We start from the raw sequence: 23,045 nt of genomic DNA on the forward strand, positions 1-23,045 counted from the left end.
CAGCAAAACAGCCATCCACAATTACGGAAAAGGCAGAATCGCACCAGAAGCGATACGAATACTAACAGGAAAGAAAATTAACAGAAAAATCAGCCTCGTATGGGCACCAGCTCACACGTCGGTCCCAGGCAACGAGGCGGCACACTTCCTAGCCCGAGATCTCTACTTCCGGGCAGGAACAGAGCCGCCCGCTTGCAAGGAACTAGACGAGAGACTACAGACCTACACAGAAATAATTGAAAACTATAAGCTTCAGCGTAGAACTGTCCCCCCTCCGGACAAGGAGCTCGGAAATAGAGAGGCGAGAGCCTGGCGCAGACTGCAAGCAGGAAACTACATAAATCCAGTATGGGCGTCACACGTACTGAAAGACGACGATATAGACGATAAATGTAAGAGATGCTGGGAGAGGGGGACCCTCGACCATATAATCTGGCAATGCGTAGACTCCCCAGGTGTCAAGGAAGGAATAAATAGTAGAGAAGCCTGGGACACCCTTCTGCAAAGCGCGGACCCCGCCATGCAGAGGAGAGCCATCCATCTGGCGGCAGAGGCCGCGAAGAGTCAACAACTCTTTGCCTGCATCTAGTCGCGGAGACTCCCACCCCTGTCCCTAGGCCTGCGCGCCAGGGACAGGGAGTAGGGGGTCTCCTTCTCTGATGGAAATAAAAGTTTTTGGAACGGAACGGAACGGAACGGCAGCCGCGGAGCGAGCTGGCCGGCTGCGCAGTTTTGTTTTCCTCGCGCTGCGCAGTGCAAAATGCAAAGTTCTACTGAGAGCGATAGCATGAGCGGAACCTATGACTGCGACTTGGATGAGCGGCCTACTGAATGACCACGAGCAATAAAGGCGTATGCCTACTATCTGTCCGCGTCATCAAGCGAAATTGACGACGACCCGCCGCGGTGCCGAGAGAGTCTGGACCACGATCTGGACCTGCAAAGTGGTGTTTACACTGTGCATTCCATGTACACGCGTTCGCCTCGAGAGAGATCAGCGGCGGCATCATAGGTGGAAACCAGATATAAACGCGGTTCCTGCGACTCGGATCGCAAGCTCGCCGCTGTCACGAATGAGTTAGCGAGACCAGAGGCGCGCGCCTCATTGACAGTGTTGCATCTGTTGCGGTGCGCCCAGCGTGATTCATTCACGCAAACGCTTTGCCATGTTTGGCTTCAATAGAGCGAGGACGCTTATGCTTCAGGCTATGCAATGTTAGGCGACGTGAGGAATTTACTCTGCGTTCTGCGCAAAGCGGCTTGCTCCGCCCGCTTGGATGGGTAGCTACTAGCGCGTAAAACATGAAAGCCACCAATGCACAATACAGGTGCCGTGAGTACACATTGTACAAAAAAAAAACCGTAGAAATCGAAGATATTGACGCGTGTAGACCTCCCTGTACCTACGCCATCGGAGCAGGTGTGGCCGGCGGCGTGAGCATACAGTCGGCTGCCGACTCTCGCGCGGCAGGTGCTTGATGCGCGCAAGTAGCTGTTTTGAGAATAGATGCGATGAAGCAATGGGTGAGGATTGAAGCCAGGCATGTGCAGTGACTGAAATGCGCCTCTGTAAGCAGAGAACGTCTTGTTATTCACGGAGTGAACGAGTACATGCGCAGCGGTTTCAGGGTCCCGTTGTTTCATCAGTTTCATCGCAGCCGAGCACTCCTTCCCTTGGTTCACACGAGATGGCGCCACCAGTCTTATGTCGGCGAATTTTTTTTCGTCAGTCGTCGCTTCAGACGATGCGGATTTCGATTCTTTCTGGCAGAATTGGCCAAACATCTGGCTCAGAACGTCGTACAAACGACAAATTACGGTCAAACGGCACCTGTGCACAAAACTACAGCGTGAACAAGTACGCGAGAAAAAGACTGCCGCTGCCTGCCGTTTTCACATGCGCACAGTAGACCCTCGGCATTTTGCGGCGTTGACACGGCCGCTCCACACATCAAACCACAAATCCACGAGATGAAAGACGAGGTTTTCGAACAGATCACACGAGGAAGCGGTACGAATAGGGCGGTCGAACAAGAAAGTGCGTTGCTGCAAACGTCAACTCGCCCCTTCGCGCGCTCAGTGTGGACGATCGCTCGCAATGGGCCTCGAGGTGGGTAAGCGTGACGTGACATCCGGTTTTGCCAGAGCTTTCGGAGGAGGTCGGTAGGTGCTGTGATTTGAGAAATATTCATTAAAATAATTACTTTTCGCTCACTTCTCCTCAGAAAGAGTGCTGTTTTGGTCGCTCTCGGTGCGACAGCTATCACTGGAGACAGAAATCTCGGCGACACATTTTTTATTCACTATCCCTTTAAGGGGCCTCACACTGCCCTGTAAAACTTGCATCTTCTACAAAAATTTGTTATTGACTTACACTTACACTGCATAAATTATTGTTCGTTGATCACAACACATTTGCTGCTTCAACGAAATAGAATGAGGTGCCTCGCATAATTCACTTAGAAGACCGCCAAAAGGCTTTCTTATGCCGCATAATAAATTGGGAGAGCTGGACTGACTGAAAGCATTTCAAGCTTTCGATTGCAATTAGAGAGTGAGTGGTCCTCATTTCCTGCTAATATGAAATTTCTACCATTTTCGGTCCTCCCGAAGAAGTGGGTAAACTCAGTAAGCGTGTCATATACCGCCTCCAAAGACGCTGAAAATGAGGGCTTAGCAATTTTATTTACCCTCTGGTTAACTGACACAATTTTCCTGTGCACTGCGCTTGAGCTTCCCCACATGTTCTCGCAGTATAAACTTGGTGAGTGATTTGATATTTTTCTTATAATATTGTAAAAAAAACACGGATATAAAGTTTTTAAAAGCTTCTAGTTTCATTAAGAGCTTTGCTGTAATACACGATGGGAAATGATATGTTCAGATATTCTATACTTACGTGACTGCATCGTTGAACATACCGCTGAGGACGCCCATCGCGTTACCACCGCGATAATTGAATATGCCGAGAGCAATTAATGTTTTCGAGTTGGCGACGTTTGTTGACACTTGCAGGGCCTTCAATTTCTGAAAAATCAAAATCAAATTCAAAGAAAGGACGAAATGATTGCGTGGGGCAGTGGTAAATCTAAAGAGCGAAAATGACAAGGTAAACATACAATTGGTAATGATCGTTTCTTTTGTAGGCGTGTCTGGTTCTACTGTTTGCGTTTTTGGTTGACATAAAGATATCAGTGCCATTTGATCACGAGGTGCCATGTTCGAGCGTGAGTTTAGGGTCGGGGAGGAGGGCAGGTGGACACGCATCTCCTCTAGCCCGGCCTTGGCTGTGCATGCATGCACACGTAGTTGTGCGCTTATGCTGCCCGTGAGCGTAATCTGTGGCGGGTGCAAACGTCGAGCGAGCGGAGATGGCTGATAGCTGCATGTGCGCTGTGAAACCATGCGCCTAGGGCTGCTGGTCGCGTAATCTCATGTTTCGGAGACGTGCTGAAGCGAGAGGCAGCGGAAGCGTTTGCTTCTTTCTGTTTGCGCTCATCCCGCCAGTGTCGACACAGGTGCGTTCGCGGTCGTGGAGTGAGTTCGCCTGTGCCGGCGTGAAAACATGTTTAATTTGAATGTTAAACGAAACGTTTGCTCCAGTACATGCGGTTGAAAAAGCAACCTATTCTTTGCATAGTTGCCTAATGCATTACTATAGTCATCAATGCTTCGCTTCCGTGCGGATTGGTGATCCCTTGTTCTTTTTTTTTAGCTGCACTAGGACACTTAGCTTTCTTCAGGAAGCTAGTTGAAATGTCGGATTACCTGACACCACGCAACCTTGCACGCTGTCTACAAACAATAGTTACTAAATGGCTAACGCGAGTCCAAAATTCTACATTCGTCTTTTGGTTTTAGGGTTGCTGTATTGTTTGTGTTGTGGTTTGCGAATATTTGGATATGCCATAAGTAGTAAGGTTAGAGCTCTTTAACGATCGGATCTTAAAACGAACCCTTGATGACACTGGCAGATTTGGCAGTCTCTTCAAGTTCTCAACGGTAGCCTAAGGTATATGCATACGTCCACAGTTTTCAGTTAAAACACTTCTGTTTTTGTGTGTGTGTGTGTGTGTGGTGGTGGTGGTGGTTAAACTTTCATTTCGAAAGGTATCCTGAAGGAGCGCAGAACGCATTTATCACCTGTTTAGGCCGCATCCTCATATCGTATGGGAAGTGAATATCGGGAGTGCTGTTTTCGTCTTTTGCTTATTTTCGCACTTGCTTTAATCCGGCAGCTACACGCACAAGCAAGCAAGCAAGCAAGCAAGCAAGCAAGCAAGCAAGCAAGCAAGCAAGCAAAGCAAAGCAAAGCAAAGCAAAGCAAAGCAAAGCAAAGCAAAGCAAAGCAAGCAAGCTAGCTTAAGCGAAAATGATGTAACCAGTGCTAGTTGCACTGCTGGCAACGGCAATTTATTCGCGCACAGCCTCGACATTGTCAAACGTAGGAGCAATATTATTCAAATGGTAAAACACATGCATACATCAAGGAAAAACGAACGTTCCCACCCGTGTATCGCGTAAGATGTTGCTAAAAAATGTTTCAATGGTTGATAGATTGTTCATCCAAGTTGTACATGTCTTTTCGCATGAGATCCATGTGCCGTTGTTGCATAGAAATTCGTAACCGTGTGCTCCTAACAAATCTTGCTTGGCATCAAGGGTCGCCTGCAAGGTTGCTGCTTCCAGTTTGTTCTTTCTCCTTGCCTTAACAAGGTTAGTTTGAGATGAAGCTCTCTGCACGGTAACGCTGCAATGAGGGGGGCACAAGAGTTTTCTCAAGAAGTCACTGATCGTTGGAAACATAGGGACACGTCACCTAGAGTGGTTTGTGGCACGCACTTCCGAAAACGTTCCACACTCACTTCTGCAGCCAAACCTAGGTCTGTGTTTTTGAGGATGCCTCAATTAGTTGTCGAGCTTGTTGAGGTTCTCTGCCGTAAACAATCAGGGGAACGAAGAAGCAAGAGGAGCAATCGAAGCAACACGTATCTACCACAGAGCGGGGATCGACTGCCTGCAGCCGCGTCATCTATGAATTGACTAGCGGAAATTTTTTGATTATTTGACTTCGACTTCAATGTAAAATTCCAAACATTTCAGGCGGAAGTTGTGCACAGCTGTAGGGTCTGCGTTAAGTGCTTTAGATAACTTTGACGTTACCATGCAACCAAAGTAGACTTCCTCGAGTGGGACGAAGTTGGTTCGGTCTTTGTAACGCAATCGATCGAGCAGCGTGTCGAGCAGGTATCGGTGCTGCGATATGCTTCAACAATTGTTTTAAAGACATTAGAAGTGCGGCCACTCAGCATGTGGAGTCTCGCTCTTTCCGCCTGCATTTCCTTGTTCAGCGTTGTGAAGAGTGGGTGAACTTACTGGAGTGAATACAGTTATACAACTTGGTCGTCGGGTCTTTCAATTTGCCAAGTATAGAATCCACGGCTAAGAGTCGGTCCGACTCTTTTGCCATGGTTGCATGACCATGACCTTCCATGCCTTCGTCCAGCGACCATGGCCATGGTCGCTGGATCAAGCCATGGACTCCTAGGCCATGGATGTCCTGCGGACCGGTCGGTCACCCGGTGAAAAAGCCCATGTGGTGAATCCGAAGCCATCCACCATGGCGTCATCATTTCACCTCTTGCTCTCTCTTACGAAAACGCCTATTAAATTTTAATGCTTTTGCGTGAAGTTTTTCTTCCCTTCAGAAATTCTCTTAGGAGGCGATTGAACTTTTCCGGTAGCTTCTCTAGTGGTTAGAAAGAGAAGCCTTATCAATGAGTTGGCAGTGATAAAGGTTTCGTCGAAACCTGCACGCAGGCTAAAGCCGCTAAACTACCGTTGCGTACAGCACGCCTCAAATTGGATATTTCTCGGCGCCAGGTGTTTCCCGTTTTCCAATTCACAAAATTCAGCAGTTCTTATCAGGTGCACTGCTTTGTTTGACATATAGAGATAACTAAAAATTACTAACCGGATATCGAATCCAATGCCACCGGAAGTCTTTGTCAGGTTCTTCATTACCAGCTGGAACATTGCCCAGCTTTCTTTGGTTTCGATGCCGTGCAAGATGCCGTGAACCACAGCGACGTTGGTGTAGTAGATGTAATCGCACAGCCCGTCAATCGGGATCATTTCGGGGAAGATGGCCTTTCCCCCCACCGTGCAGACGAGCTCGTCTACAGAGACTGCAAACAGGGCGTGAGAAGAAGGGGTTCGGGCGGGAAAGAGAAGTGCGTAAGCTGCTTCATCCGAATGTCTCCATCGGTGTAGGTGTAATTAAAAAAGTTTAAATGCTGAGACACCGTGGGAACCCCTCAATGCAGATTGTTACTTAGAACGAAATTTGCTTCCTCGTTTCGCGGTGTCCGTTTGATATTCAAGAATATTGCCGTGACATCCTAAGCTCTATTTTCACAGCGTTTCGTGGAGCATATTGAAAAGTGTCAAGCAACCAGGAAGTACCTTGTGCATATTATGTATAAGTAACCCTTTTTGTTGCGAGTAATTCTGCAATACTAAACATGATTCACTGTTCTTTGTGTACAAACTATTAATTATAACCCTAGGATTTACTTTGTGAATATTGGGTATAAGTGACCCTTTCTTTTTGCCACTAATTGTGCAATACTAAATGTGATTCACTGTTATTTGTGTATAAACTATTAAGTATATCCTACCCCCTACATTATTCGACTCGCCCTCCCGCTCATAATACGTAAGAGTAATAAATTGCAGAAACGATGATAATCAAGAGCATCTTTCAGTTTTAAAGCTCTGTACTGCAAGTGAAGCGGTTTGCGTCTCGTACGATCAATGGTGCTGTGTGGCAAGACCGAAACTGATGCGTGCAGCTTCGGAGAAACACATATTTAGTCTGTTTTCAAATGGAGGACGAACCAACTGTGGCTACCCAGCGAATGTTAGAAGGATAGCAGAAACACTTGGTTTGGCGAAGTCGTCCGTTCGTCAGATTTTGACTGGAATTTTTAAAGTGAGAGAGGTTTGTGCCGAAACTGCTGACACCTGAGCAAAATGCGCGGGGAAAATAATGCTGTGTGAAGCGAAAACATTAGACGGCAGGCATGAATTCTTGCAAATGGTCGTCCTGGGCTTCCATTTACGAATGTAATATCGAATTGAAGCCGCAGAGCAAGGACAGGAAAAATAAAAATGAGCGACAGCCGATAAAAGGTAAATATCTTCATCATCATCATCAGTAGCATAATCATCATCATCATCACCATCATCATCATCATCATTAGCAGCAGCAGCCTGGTTACGCCCACTGCAGGGCAAAGGCCTCTCCCATACTTCTCCAACAACCCCGGTCATGTACTAATTGTGGCCACGTAGTCCCTGCAAACTTAATCTCATCCGCCGACCTAACTTTCTGCCGCCCCCTGCTACGCTTCACTTCCCTTGGAATCCAGTGCGTAACCCTTAATGACCATCGGTTATCTTCCCTCCTCATTACATGTCCTGCCCATGCCCATTTCTTTTCTTCATTTCAACTAAGATGTCATTAACTCGCGTTTGTTCCCTCACCCAATCTGCTCTTTTCTTATCCCTTAACGTTACGCCCATCATTCTTCTTTCCATAGCTCGTTGCGTCGTCCTCAATTTAAGTAGAACCCTTTTCGTAAGCCTCCAGGTTTCTGCCCCATATGTGAGTACTGGTAACACACAGCTGTTATACACTTTCTTTTTGAGGGATAGTGGCAATTAACCTGCTGTTCATGAACTGAGAATGCCTGCCAAATGCACCCCAGCCCATTCTTATACTTCCTATATTCTTCCTATTATTTCCGTTACCTGATCCGGATCCGCCGTCACTACCTGCCCTAAGTAGATGTATTCCCTTACCACTTCCAGTGCCTCGCTATCTATCGTAATTGCTGTTCTCTTCCGAGACTGTTGAACATTACTTTAGTTTTCTGCAGATTAATTTTTAAACCCACCCTTCTGCTTTTCCTCTCCAGATCAGCGAGCATGCATTGCAATTGATCCCCTGAGTTACTAAGCAAGGCAACATCAGCGAATCGTAAATTGTTAGGGTATTCTTCATTACCTTTTATCCCCAATTCTCCCCAATTCAGGTCTCTGAATACTTCCTGTAAACACCCTGTGAATAGCACTGGAGAAATCGTGTCTCCCTGCCTGACGCCGTTCTTTATTGGGATTTTGTTGCTTTCTTTATGTAGGACTACAGTGGCTGTGGAGCCGCTGTAGATATCTTTCAGTATTTTTACATACGGCTCGTCTACATCCTGATTCCCTAATGTCTTCCTGACTGCTGAATTTTCGTCTGAATCAAACGCTTTCTCGTAATCAATAAAAGCTATATATATGGGTTGGCTATATTCCGCACATTTCTCTATCACCTGATTGATATTGTGTTCACTTATAGTCACAAGGCCTTTAGCCTAAGAATCAGTCGTGTTGAAAGTGTGTATACGGTCTGTTGTTGAGTAGCTTTACGAAACCCTGCCTGGTCCTCTGGTTGACAGAAGTCTAAGGTGTTGCTGTTTCTATTTGCGATTACCTCAGTAAATAATTTGTAGACAATGGACAGTAAGCTGATCGTTCCATAATTTTTCAAGTCTCTGGTGTCCCCTTTCTTATGGATTATCTTGGCGTTCTTCCAAAATTGCGTTACGCTCGAGGTCACAAAGCATTTCGTATACTGGGTGGCCAGTTTTTCTAGAACAATCTGCCCACCATCCATCAACAAATATGCTGTTACCTGATCCTCCCAGGTGCCTTCCCTCTTAGCATAGCTCCCAAGGCTTTCTTTACTTCTTCCAGCGTTACTTGTGGGATGTCAAATTCCTCAAGACTATTCCCTCTTCCATTACTGCCGTGGGTGCCATTGGCAAAGTGCAAATCTCTATAGAACTCCTCGGCCACTTGAGCTATCTCATCCATATTAGATCCATATTAGCAATGATATTGCCGGCATTGTCTTTTAACGTGCACTTCTGATTCGTGCCATTTCCTAGTTTTTCTTCACTGCTTTTAGGCTTCCTCCGTTCCTGAGAGCATCTTCAATTCTATCCATATTATACTTCCTTACGTAAGCCGCCTTACGCTTGTTGATTGGCTTAAAAGTTCTGCCAGGTCTATTCTAGCTGTAGGATTAGTGGCTTTCATATATTGGCGTTTCTCAATTAGATCTTTCGTCTCCTGTGATAGCTTACCGGTATACTGGACATAGTGCCGTCTGAAGAAGTGGGCCGATCCCGAAGGTTGTGGCGTGCAAATTATGTGGGCCGCTCCTGTGGGTATGTACTGTCTAAAAATGGTCCCCCCATTCCGAAGGTAATGAAGCTTAAATATGTGCGCTTTTAGCGTTGTTTACGTGCAATTTAATGATGTTGGAACGTCCCGAAGATTTCGTAGTGGAAAAAATTTAAGCAGACATATGATCCTTGTACTTTTTTCAAAAGAGGCCTAACGTGAAACAGTGCCGTGCACAGTGACACCGCCCCTTCCTCACCCCTAACTCCCCAAGGAAGATATCTTGTATCTACGTCATTTCAATGTTGAACAGCCTGTTAAATATGCTTTTTTTCACCAACACGGGACTCCGGTGCTCCCCAAAGAAATCGGAGCTCCTTCTCTACAGCCCAAGTAGAAAGGGCCGCAAGCCACAGAACTGGAAACCGTCCCCTGAAGTTGACATTAATCTCTACACCAGTTGCGGAGATCCCATTCCCAAAGTCGCGTCCATTCGAATCTTGGGAATGACACTCGAAGGGACAGGCACAAATAGCATCACCATTCACAAATTAGCAAAGAAGACGGATAGCGTCATCGGTCTAATCAGGCGGGTAGCTAACAGAAGGAGAGGCCTGAGCGAAGAGAATCTGTTAAGGCTAGTCCACGCTTTCTTGTTGTGCCATTTTACGTACGTAGCGGCCATGCACGTCTGGAAGAGGGCCGAGCGAGACAAACTAAATGCCATGATAAGGAGGGGCATCAAGAGCGCGCTCGGACTACCAAACTACACACGCACCGACCGACTCCTGCAGTTGGGTATTCATAATACCCTGGAAGAGATTGCAGAAGCACAAGAAAGAGCACAGATTCTCAGGCTCTCCGGCACCAGGGCGGGCAGACGACTCCTAACTGAGATGGGCGTCCCCCCGGCCACTGTCGAAGACGCCTACCAAGGCCTACCGAAAGAGCAGAAAGATAATATCATCATATCGCCCGCCCCGCGCAATATGCATCCCCAGCGCAACGTAGAAAGAAGAAAGGCCAGAGCGGTGGCGCTCCTACGCCGCGCAACAGAACTCCCTGGCGGCAGCTGCTTCGTTGACGCGGCCCAGTATGGAAACAGCGACAATTTCACGGTGGTGTCAATCAACCACAGGGGTTCAACCGTTAACGCGGCTTCGATACGAAGCACGTCGTCGCGTGCGGCGGAGCAAGTGGCCATTGCCTTGGCCCTCCTGGATGACGGACATGCCAACATCTTCAGCGACTCCAGGGCAGCCATCCGCGCCTTCAGCGTTGGCGCCGTGTGTAAGGAAGCCTGTCGCATCCTCGACGGCAAAATCATCACCACCCACACTCTCACGTGGTTCCCCGCTCACATGGGATCCATCACGGGAGGCCCCAGAAACCTCAACGAGCTGGCCCACTCCAAGGCGCGAGGTCTCACTTTCCGCGACCATGGAGAACTCCAACGCCGGCCCGCAGCGGTGGAGAATAGAGATCAACCGACCACATATAACGAAATTGCGCAGCACTTTTATCTCGGCAGGAGAGAGTTTCCCCTTCCACACAAGAAGTTAAATAGAGCGCAGGCATTGACCCTCAGATTACTGCAAACAGGCTCTTATCCCAGCCCGGCTTTATTCCACAAAATTTATCCCGACACCTATGCCACTAGTTCTTGCAGGCATTGCAATGACATCGCTAGCCTAGATCATATGCTCTGGCGTTGCCCCTCGTTACGAGGCACAGAAGAAATCAATGAAGAAAAGTGGCTCTCCGCTATCAAGAGCCCTGATGCTGGGGTGCAACTATGGGCTGTCCAGAGGGCCCACGATGCGGCGGTCGGGCAAGGCCTGGCTGTCCCAACGTGGGAGCGGCCCGCAGCGCGCTGAGTCGCGTACCTCAGGACCTTATTAAAGTTTCGCATCCATCCATCCATCCATTTCATAGCTGTGTAGCCGCTTTCAGCGTTCAGCCGTACTTTTGGCTAACATGAGCCTAGCATCGAACAGTAGTGCCGTAGCAATATATATTTAAACGGGAGTCTTCTCGTGAACGCTTACGCCATGTTAAAAGCATTTAAGCTCGTGCAGGTAAGAAGACTCCCTAGACTGGTGCCGAATGGAGCACCGGACTGCGTAAAAGTGGTTAAAGTTTGCAATACCAGCTCTTACATGCTTTCGTTGTTGTCGTAGGAGTTGTCGTGGGCCGTGGAGTAGGCCTTGGAGTAGGCCTTGGAGTAGGCGTCAGAGTGGGCATCGGAGTAGGCATCGGAGTAGGCATCGGAGTAGGCCTTGGAGTAGGCCTCGGAGTAGGCCTCGGAGTAGGCCTCGGAGTTAGCATCGGAGTGGGCATCGGAGTGGGCATCGGAGTGGGCATCGGAGTGGGCATCGGAGTGGGCCTCGGAGTCGGCCTCGGAGTCGGCCTCGGAGTCGGCCTCGGAGTCGGCCTCGGAGTCGGCCTTGGGGTGGGCATTGGTGTGGGCATTGGTGTGGGGATCGGTGAGGGGATCGGTGTGGGCATTGGCGTGGGCCTCGGAGTGGGTCTCGGAGTGGGCCTTGGAGTGGACTTTGGTGTCGGCGGTAGAAAGGGAGGTGGTGTCGGTGGCTGAATGGGAGGTGGTGCCACTCGTGGTATGGGAGCCGGCGTAGGTGTTCGAGTAGGCATTGGTGTTGGGGTTGGAGTAGGCCTGAGTACTGCAGGTGGGCCAATAACTGGTGGGGCTCCAGTTGTTTGCGCAGGTATTCTTCGACCAGCAGGTGTTGTTCCTGAAGAAATTACCTTTTATTCGAAACTTTTCGGTCAGCAAAGAAGAGAGGAATTACACGGTCTTAGGTACATTAGGGTTAAATTTCACAATTTGCAACGTGTGACCATAGAGCGAGTTAGTTAAAGGTAATCAGCAATTTTAGGGAGGCACCTGGAGATATGGGGATTTTTCTCGCGAGCAACAACTGCTGCTTTAGATAATCTACCTGAACTGACCGAGTTGCAGTACTTAACACAGGTGGCAAGATATAACTCAGTAATTTGGAAATAAAGACATGTGGTATATGCAGTATGTCACCGCTATCTTGCCCTGAGTTTAAAAAGAAAGGAAAGCTTTTCATGACGATGAAAATACCTGCATTGTTAATGTGTTCTTCGATAGTATTATTACATTTACGGCAAACATCATAATAAGTTTTGGTGTTTGAACGCCTTCGAAATAACCAATTTGAATTGCTTTCGACACGCTCTGTTGAGCGGCTCTTCTGTCCGCGCTTTAAAAAAAGCCTACGAAATAATAAACTGTATTACGTTACAAAACGTGGGCGCGCAGTGACGACAATGCTATTTAATCTGAGTACGAAAGTAAAAATAGAGTACGTAAGTAAACATGCTGCTCTAGAGCATCACTTTCACATCGCATCGCGTTTGGGATTGTTTTAAATTACGTGGCGTGCGCTGATTACTCATTGTCGAAAAATAAAACGCATGCATGAACATGATCACGGCAAAGCGATAACAAGCGTGAAGGAGCAAACAAGTCAGCTAGAGCGATTTTATACTGCGTACCATTCCTTGCCTAATTCTTGGCACTTTTGCGGCAGGTACCTGGTTGCTAGTTAGTTTCTTGCCTTGCCTTGGTAATAAAAAAATGAATATGTGACCACCGTTGGAATGCACCCTCGTTCCTCTAGCAGAACCCGGTGCACTAACCATTGGGCGACGCTCGCTTTTTTCTTTCTGACCTTGTTAGGAAAAATACGTACATACGTACAAAGCAGGGAATTCAGTGGTGAAAAATTTAATAAATCGTTTCGCTAGACTACTAATATCTACAACTTCATAGAGGTCATGAGACACCAAACTGACGAGTTGCTGAAATCACTGTGGCTAACCAATGATTTGGTTTAGGGTATCCTGCATACACGCAAGACTTTGAATTAGGCATTGACTTTGTAGAATTTTTATCTACGCCGGTATTCACACGATCCATTCACGTTTCCCACGCGGTGCTTATACACAAAAGCATTATCATGTCATGTCATGCGTGAGTGCATGACGAGAAACTTGTATCGAAAGGTCTTATCGCAAGTTTTTAAGAGGCTGATATCCCGATAGTCTTGAAAACGCGGCGTGTTGTAGAGAAAGTCATGTGTGGTCGCCTTGCGCAGATACGCGCTGGTGCTACTGCTCGCGCGTTCGTCGTGGTTTTCTTCCACAGCTGGCTCGGATGCCGCTCATCACGCGAAAATACAGGCAAAGGTTTAAGATAAAGGCAAAGATAGAGTTAGTTCAGGCACTCAAACGCACGACCTTCGATGGGAGTCGAACCCTGGAGCTTATGTGGAAGTCGAACCCGTGACGTTTGTTGATAAGGCCAATATAATTAGGACACAGGTAATTAATATAGCCTTCATTAGGGCACTGGAACCCGCGGCATTTGCTGAGATTCGCATCCTTGGCCTTTGGTGAGAGTCGACTCCACTTCCTTTGACGTTAATTAGGGCGAATTCGATCAAGGCACAGTTCATTAAGGTAGTTTCGTTACCCCCTCATCAGAACAGGAATTGGCATCCCTGATGCAGTATCCGGCCACTCCCTCCCAAATTACTCATTCGATCAACCAATGGCCCTCAGTCCCCAGCCGCTGTAGAGCACCTCACCAAGGCGGCAGTCAGACCTGTAACGCAACCAAAGCTGCTAAGGATCTATAGACTCGGACAGGCCGCCAATGGAAACTGACCCTGGTAGCGCCTAACACCCGAACTTTCTCGAGTGAAGCTAGTGAGGAACTATCAGACATTGTTGGGGATTTCATCGGTCTTCGTGAGGTTAGAAGAACTCGTGAGGTTTGAATAACTGGTAATAGCCACGTCATCTTCTTTAGAGCACCTCCAGGTAAGAAGCAGTACGGAGTACGATTCCTAATCTATGAGGAAATAGTGGGCAACATTGACGAATTTACAGTAATAATCAGCGAGTATCGCTAGACGTAATAAAACCTTATGTTCTTCACCGAATGAAACAAGCTGCACCGGCTAGTTCTTTCCTTTTTTGTGTTTCCACGGTATACGGGGTGCCACATAATTACTGGCACACACCTTGATCGATAATTTCGGATTTTATTATGCGAAGCATACTAGCCGCACAACCACGCGGTCGCGTAGCTACCATATGACGTCATAACAGCTGCAAAAGCGGAGGCACAACTCGTGCGCTCGCTTGCGGCCGCGTAGCTACATAGCTGGGTCTCAGCTCGTGCGCTCGCCTGCATGAGTTGTTTCTTCGTCTAGCCGAACCAAATATAGCCAAGCAACAGCAGTTCACCAGGCTAACCAGTGGTTCAGCAACTAAAATAAAGGCTAGTATGCTTCGCATCCTGGGCTTAACCTTAGCTAAGCCACAGCCATTTTTTTAAACATATCTTCACATCGTTTCGTCAACCATTGTTTAAATCTGCCATATTTCGATAGTGTTTTATATTGAAGCTGCATATGACTAGCATTCCGGCATTTCTTCGAATTCGTCGAGAGAAAACTCAACCAATCACAGCAGAAGGCGCGCTCCGCATGTGCCGCTGGGTTTTCTGCAGCACCAGGAGATGGCGCTCGCCTCCGTGCATCCGCGGCAGCGGCGCCGCCGGCCGTGCACAGGAAAGAAAAATAAAGAAGCTGAACGCTCGCCTTCGCGCATAGCGTTCTCCGCAAGTGCTTCCTCGTAAAAACTACGCTCACATAAGCTGCCTTTGCTGGGAAGCTATAACTGTGGCACACGAAGCAGGTATTGATGCCCCTACACTTTCATATCTATAAAGGAACTTGCCTAGCAAACGATTTAATTTGTGTTGTCATAGCGTTATGGGGAGGCCAGGCATACTTAGGACTCCCGAAGAGCGGTGCGAAAACGATGAGCGACAACAGCAACAACAATGTCAAGAAGCACAACGGCGTTTTGCTCAGGCTCGGCAGGACTAATAACAAGGCTACGTCACGTTAGCCTATTGGATCAGCTGATACTGCAGCTTCGCTGGCCAGCGACCTTCAGAGAATGTATTCCAGCCCAATTTTGTTATGGTTTATTTTTCGGAGAAAGAAAGGCCTTCCTTCACTCCCATCCGCAATGTCGTCATTGAGCGAGGCCGGGCACTCCTTCTGAGGTCGAAAAAAGATTCTAACAATACACTCATAACGACATAACCCGCAATGGTCGTCCTGTCTCCGCTGCTTACAATAATAGAATTGCGATGAAGAGAATCGAACGCCAACAGCGGAGAATGGTCAAACTCCGGTCTTGGAGCTCAGCGTGTGTTGCAACAATGAGAAAAGTGCTGCCAAGGGATCTGTAAGTTTCCTACTCCAAGCTCCAGAGAAGACGGACTGACAGAGGGGCAAAGAAAGTGTAGCTGGGGAAAATATGGGCTGCTGTTGGCACGGGCCGGGTATGGGGAACACTTGGTAGCTGTTTTCACCGTTGAGAAAACTTTCAGGTTAGAGGGCCGTTGCGACATTCATAACACCCATGTGCTTGTTCCGACGGCAGAGCTCGCAGATGCAGTCAGTTGAACAGTTTTAAGGAACTGGTATGCGGTAACTGTCGTGGTTTGAGCTGAGTTGAACAGCTGGCCGCATTCCTCTTGTCTTTGTGGGGAAAGGTGCAATGATTCATGCTCACACACACTTTAAAGATATTTTAGAGACTGCTTCGCTGGCCCTCATCCCTGTCCCTCCTTTGGGCAGTAGCATTTTTTTTGCATCGCAGCAGGACAGTTCTGGATAGTGGCCGCAAGCAACCCTCAACTGATCCGAGTGAAGTGTGCGTGGGCTATTCCTTAAAAAAAGGGGACCGCGCTCTTCACTATACCAGCATGGTTGCCCTGAAAGAATCGGTAGAGCCAGCGTAGAAAAAAAATAGCTTGTGGATTCTTGCGGGTCGTGATGGAAACGTTACCCAGGGCGTCTAAAGGCCCTGATCACGTCGAAGAGTGGAGGAATTGCATAAATTCTTCGGTGTTGCATTCCTAATTTACTAGGTGAATGAGCTACAAACTGTTTCCTAAGAATGTTCTTCAGTTTGCTAGCAAAATTTAGGCATAAGCCTTGCGGCGGTATTTGTGGCGCACCCTGTATATACTTTGGCCGCGATAGCACTGTACAGTCGCCCAAATCTTTAACTGGTGTGCGGGAGCGGCGACTTTTCCGGGCGTCAGCGCCGTATGACGCGGCGAGGCTGGAAACAGCCTAGTAGACGATGGGCCCAGCTGAGCGCGCTTTGTCCGCATGCGCTTAGCCTCAGAGTGTTTCCAGCCTCGCCTCGTCAAAAGGCGCTGACGCACGGAAAAGTCGCCGCTCCCGCACACCAGTTAAAGATTTGGGCGACTGTACAGTGCTCTCGTTTGAACGCAAGCCAGCCAGCTCGAATGAAATGCTCGGCGCTTTCGTCTCGAGCCCCTTTGTCGCCTTCTTTCCGTGTGCCAGTACGCGTTCTGCGATGCCGAGTTGGACTAGCCTGTCTACGTGACTAGCCCACTTTCCTATGTGCTCTTCTCGTGGCATGCATGCAGAAATTGTGCGGCATGGTACAGACATCATTATCACCCGTGTTGATCATTAGTTAACAGTTGTTCGCAGGAGTAGAAATGCCATCGTCGTTTTACATACACAACGTGAGAAAGCCATAGATACGAACAATTTCATAGCACGTACTCGCTGATGAAGTCGCATTCTGTTTTTCTCTCGTTTACCTAGTCCACTGCCTATGTATTAGCGGACAATTATCATGCCGTAAGCTCGCATAGGGCCTGGGTAGATAATGGTGTTGCTGGCGTACGATTGTTTTCAACGTGGTCGTCAGTCATCGCGCTGCATTCGTCACAGACACGCATGCTCGCCCACCATCCATACTCTGTTTACAGAGGCTTTGTTTCCACCTGATACCGCATTAGGGAACATGAAACTAACAATGCTGTGTAACCATGTAGCCGCAAAATTCTTGTCATAACATTGATTCCCACAGTGCTTCGGATCTGCACAATATTTTTTTCCTTTCGGTACAAATTGATAGAAAACAAGCATCTGGATGAGCTAATGGATATAACGTCTATCTTTGAGCAAGTCTGAGAGCTAATCAAACGCGACGCGCTGCGCAGAGTGACGCGCTAGAGGCGAGATGTTTCCTTTCTCACCGAGTCGTAGCTGTGCGCTCACGCGCTGTCACGTGGTTTACTTTTATAATTCGCGCGATCTCTTTAACACGCGGTTTACGAGATAAAGTGCCAGCCAGTCCTGATACTGGACATACCTTGAGTGAACGTGTGCTAATGGCCGCCTACGAATGACGGGGTTTGTGTATTCAGCTCGTAAATATTTTCTTTCTGGGCGTTAGCCGAATGAATGCCGGCATTGATTCGAAACGCCAAAGATGTAGTATTGGTGATATAAACTCCATACCAGATGAGCGTGAAGTTGAAGCGGAAACGGGCACAAATGCGGTCACCATGTAATCAAGCAGGCGTGTACATATTCAAAAGGCTTTTGTCTCGACTTCCTGTACCGTTGTATGGTAGCTGATAGCTGGTAAAAGAACTATTCAGAACATTTTTCTACCTGTCTCAGGACCGGCTAGGGAACTACCTGCGGTAGATGTGAACCCATCAAACATCGGTGCTCTCAGCTGCCTCATTTGTTTTAACAAGGGGCAACGCTATTTAGCCTTGTTTGTTTAACTACTTTTTAAGTTCTGTTTCATGTTCAGGTTAAACATCTTCATTGACCATCGTTGACGCGAGCAGTTAAGCTGCCTTCTTTTCACGGTTTCTTTAGACAACTGCTTTCTGAAAGGCATGTGCCAGCTTATACTGAATCGCGTTGTGACAAAGAATGTGAAAGTCTTTGTCAGCATCTTTGTATGGTAACATAACTAGGTTATATCTTTCGTGTATAATATTTCGCTCGCGGTAGGTGTACGTCCCGCTGTTTTATCTGCAGGTAAAATGATCTTTATGTTTTAATCTAGCTATGCTAAATATCTAATAATCACAGTACCTGAAAGTTTCATTTCTGCGCGAATTTGTTTTTTCAGTGACTGTTTTTCCCCGTAATAATGCAAGTTGTAAGTACTTAAACCCCCTAGCATTCATTGGATATGCGTCTAAGTACTTTTCCTTGTTTTTCTTTCCTTCACCTAAAAAGGAAGAATAAATTTCAAGGGCAAGATGAGGAACACTCACCGGGCGTCCGAGCTGTAAGTGGGGGCAAGGGCACACCTGGTGGCAGCGAGTCTCCTCCTCCACCTCCGCCACCTCCACCACCGCCGCCACCACCACCACCGCCGCCACCAAGAACATCCGTTCCTTCCGGCTTTTCAGCTGCACACAGAGGGAGAATGTGAAGTCAACGAAAGGTATGGGACCCTATCTTTGAACCCTATCTTTGTCGAGTCCGCGTTAAGTGTAGCGCTACGACCTGTACTAAAAAAAAAAGACCATCCAGGACGTTTCAATTTTCGCTTCGTCTAAGGCAGATGGGAAGAGTAGCAGCAAAGTGGATGGTTGGGTGTGTTGTGTAATGCTGTTACTTGAAAGAGCGCACGCGGTAATAAAGACACGGGAAGAAGTACAAGGAACAATTGCTTGTTCTGGTAAGTCACGGGACAAGTACGCGGGTAAATTGCTTGTCCTCAAGAAACGCGGGACAGGTGCACGGGACAATTTGTTGTCCTCGAAAGACACGGCACACTTAGGCGGTATAATCGCTTGTCCTGTATACGCTTTCTTTTTCGACATCTTTCGGCCTGTGTGTGCTGTTTGAAATATGATTGCAGACGATACACGCATTTACGTTATCTTGTGGCCATCATGTCCGTCGATCAATAAAAAGGAGCTTCAGCTCGTAGCCAACACCAATTTTTTCTTTTTTCTTTTTTTGCTCAGACAGAACAAAAACTCATAAATTGTTTTAGCAGAGAACCACCAGATCGTCTTTGATGAAACTTGATGCAATATAGAGAGAGACAGATAAATTATGGCTGCTCGTCATACGCGCAATTCTGGACCAGAAAAAAGTACTGCGTTTGTGTAGACTGTACCTGTTATATGTGGCTGAAAGAAAATAACTGAATATACAGCTTACGTGAGATTGTTACAATGTTAACGAGGATTTTTCAGAAGTTATAATCACGAATTATGGGCACATTTGAGAGCAGTGCATGATATATTATATTTGTAAGTTCTAGATGTAATCTTCCGCAGGATTTGCGCATGTTTGATGCGAGTTTTTTTTCCCCTCCGAGTTGGAATTGTAACCATCATATTTGAGTTATTTTCCATTTAGAAATTTTCAATAATGTTGCCTAATCAAGCGACACCCTAAACAAGAAGTTGGGAGGCGATTCAACCTCCAGCTGGAGTTCATGAAAGACTGCCTTCGTGAGCGAGTTCCGGGTGAAATAGGGGCGGAGTCAGTGCTCAAGGCACTCTGTCACGTCACGGCTAGACCGAAAAGACTAGGAGTTTTGGACGGTCATATTCTTTTTTGCAGCAGTATCTTAGGGATGGGCCTTAAGTTGGACGTATGACGATGTGTCAGTTATTTTAAATTATTTCCGGAGATCTGCATAAGAAAACAGGGACTGCAGTATGATGCACTCTGTTGTAGGAGAAGAGCGTCCGTTGGGTAATGGCATCAATATGCGGCTTCTGCGCTAGAGGTCTGCTGTTGAAATCTGGCCGTCGGGCAATTTTATTAATTAATATATTTGAAGCTGGCAGTTTGGCTCGAAGGGCGAAGCATTGACAGAAAGAAGGCGCAGTTTTATCCGAAAGTCGAATAATTGATTGCGATAGCGAATTAGTAGGCAGCTGTCTGAAGTAAGGATAGTAGCTTTATTGACTGTGTAAGCTTGGGAACAATCGCTGCCTAACTGATCTAACAAGCATGGCGTTATCACGAACTAGCAAACATGAACACATCGCACTCGATGGGCGCGGACACTCGCTATGAAAACGCTGGTGTGAGCAAAAGTGGCAGCTGTAGCGAGTGAACTGACCTTCTTGCGGTCTATCACTCCAACGCAAGAGCTAGCGCGCTGAAAGGTGCGTAGTACGCACTTCTCGGCGGGCTCGAACCTCCACTCCCCCACCCCCCCGTGCCTCCCGCGCTGCCTCCCTACTTTCTGCCATATCACTCGCGAGATTGAACCGCGATGGCCGTTTGCTTCCGGAGCACAACGCCGCCCCTGCTCCCAGTCTTCGTCCGTCCGCGACGGAACACAGCGCGTTGTCTCTCCGCTTTCTTCCTCCACGCGCGCCGGATTGAGCCACGATAGTCGGCTTCCCCCGCGTGCTTTCACTCGCACACACAGCATACGACGCGCGGCGACGGTGTTATCGCCCTTGGACTGCATAGGGAAAACATCGCGGCGACATCGACGGTGACGACGAAAATGCTCCGGGGGCGCTATAACGTTAAACTATTCGAAACCTTCCTATTCCAATTTTTCAATGAGCGCTCCGCGATTGGTCCAAAGGTGTTTGGGACCACCCCCATTTCACCTGTCTGTCACGCGACGTCACGAAAATCGCGATAGCTCCCCATCTGACATAACATGTTCACACGGATTATGCATGATTTGACCGAACAAAAGAAAAAAGGGCTATTTCTGATTCGACGCCTCTTCGTCATTAGCCCTCGGCTATTGGTCGAAAGGTCTCGGGCTGCGCCCACTTCACCTGCCTCTCACGTGCCGTCACAAAACTGCAAAAACTCACCGCGTCAAAGTGACGTGTACGCGATAAACATTCAATAATATTCTTAACAAAACTGAATTTTCCTCTGAATAGCCGCAGGCTGCCCCGTTCCGAAAGGAATAAACGATGGCTGCCGCCGATCGCTCAGGCAGTGGCTGCTCGCTCCTGTCGGAGAGCATGGGCTTATTTTCGTGTAATAAAACATTTTACGTGGCCGCGTAACGTTTTCGAGAACGTTCGGCATGTTTTTGACATCGTTCTGCCAACTCTTCTTTGCTGAGGATCCGTTTTAGCGTCATTCTTAAGTATCCATTGCATGCCGCCGCGATATTCTACGACCCACCGCAAGCCAAGTAAGGGAAAGCGGACCAATCGCTGGCGCCGGCGCCACCCTCGTCATCCGGTTATCGATTTTCAGTGCAGTGGCTCGGCCCCATCTAATCCCTCTCCACTTGAGTGTGCTCGTCACCTCTTGTGAGCCAATAGGATAAGACAAGCCGCTCATTGTAGACGATGTTATTCGTTTTTCAAGGAAACAAAAGTGACCTCCTATGAACGAAGAGAGCGTTTGAGTGGTCTGTTCAGACAACCCTGCGGGTGACCGCCCGATGCTTGCGTTGGCGGTTACGCAAATTTGACGTCAGGAGGTTGGAATAACAACATATTGGAATAGTTTTACGTTATAGGGCCCCAGGAGTGTCCTTGTAATTAATTGCTTCGCAATATTTACAAAGTTGAGCGCTGTGCTTGGACTGCCCGGACGGTTTTCATTTCATACGCTGGTGCGCCATCTCGGCATGGCGGGGCACATCCTTCAGCTGCTGCTGGATAGGAGTAACGCCGCCATGCCAGCTACGAAACGAAACGTCTCACAGAATGTTGGCATGATTAGCTACGCCAATGGTGTCGGAGGCGTCGCACGTAAAAGGTGCTCTACGTGAGAGCGACGGGCAGGGGGAAAAATTTTGTTGAGAGAAGAAGTCTCACATTCTTCGGTATGCGTGTTACGCCTTGATTTAGATAATATAGATATTTGGTTGAGAATGTCACTGAAGCAGCCGCTCACACATATATTTCTTTCAATGGCAATCTTTCGAGGCATTCGCAATCAGCCGCGATTCTCAAAGACATCCATGGTTGCCTGCCATTCCACTGCGATTGCGTGTACGAATTTGCTTTTCACTTACCATCCGCTGATCCCAGCAACATGTAGCCCATGAAGACGGCAAGAAGGACGAAGCAGCATAGACCGATGGCGGCCAAGATCATCGACGTTTGTTGGGAATCCTCGCTGGAAGTTTGGATGGTAGTTTCCGCATTCACAATCAGCAGGGCGCGAAAAACAATGCCACTAAGACGCTTCAGGTCATAAACATAGCCGTGGTCGAAAGGGCGATCGCATAGCGATACCTCGTGTACACTGTAGGATGAAGGCCACTCATTGTTACCCTTTCTTGTACCTGCGTCTTGTGTCAGTCGACGCTGTCTTGTGCCTTCAAACTTATCACACCGCGCACTTCTCTGCTATGCACCACAGCGCTTCCCTTCGTTACGGTTTCTCTATTGAAACACATCTGATCTCTTCTGTACATTGAACGATTTGCGCAGCGTTTCTTTGGTTCTCCTTTAGCTCAGCAGAAAGAACCATTATCGTCTAATTCCATTTGTTGTTCTGAATGTGAACTCTCCTCCCGCCTGCCCTTTGATAATCCACACTCCCTCGTTCTTAGTTTTTATTCTCCTAGACGTCAGCTGCTCCCTCAATATCATCTGAAATTTTCATAAGAACATCTGCTTATTACTCGCCCATGTGTCACTTAATTTTGTTATTTTACGTGTTATAGCCCCATGGGTCAATGCCATTAAAAAAATTCTGTGTATGTACATTTCAAGGATATTAGTCAGCTGCGCGACACAGTTACAAAAGCAGAAATCTTGCTAAAGATTTGGGTTACTATCGTAACTTTTGGATTACACATAACTTTGCCGCATGTAGAATGAGCGGAAATACTTCAATATTTTTTTCCCAAACGGATTGAATAAACTGTGTCAGGCTTCGAATCAAAGTACAACCGTAAAAGAGTAACTG

General features: G+C 47.6%; 2 protein-coding genes across 3 annotated transcripts in view; one reads left to right on the plus strand and one right to left on the minus strand.

Moving 5' to 3' along the window:
• Nucleotides 1-18,530, plus strand: part of LOC135896560 (uncharacterized) — a 208,958-nt gene extending 190,428 nt beyond the window's left edge. Inside the window, exon 15 of one of the 2 annotated variants that reach the window (XR_011509341.1) lies at nt 18,402-18,530. The gene's annotated coding sequence lies outside the window, so the exon portion shown is untranslated. The remainder of the gene's footprint in view (nt 1-18,401) is intronic. The other variant, XR_011509342.1, reaches the window with a different exon arrangement.
• Nucleotides 1-18,593, minus strand: part of LOC139051337 (uncharacterized) — a 40,546-nt gene extending 21,953 nt beyond the window's left edge. Inside the window, exons 1-3 of the mRNA XM_070528358.1 lie at nt 18,440-18,593; nt 11,400-11,993; nt 5,975-6,188 (exon numbers count right to left, since the gene is read on the minus strand). Coding sequence (XP_070384459.1) covers nt 5,975-6,188; nt 11,400-11,892 — 707 coding nt within the window. The 5' untranslated portion in view covers nt 11,893-11,993; nt 18,440-18,593. The remainder of the gene's footprint in view (nt 1-5,974; nt 6,189-11,399; nt 11,994-18,439) is intronic.
• Nucleotides 18,594-23,045: the final 4,452 nt, after the last annotated feature.

This window comes from Dermacentor albipictus, unplaced genomic scaffold (assembly GCF_038994185.2).
Source record: "Dermacentor albipictus isolate Rhodes 1998 colony unplaced genomic scaffold, USDA_Dalb.pri_finalv2 scaffold_11, whole genome shotgun sequence".
NCBI lineage: Eukaryota > Metazoa > Arthropoda > Arachnida > Ixodida > Ixodidae > Dermacentor > Dermacentor albipictus.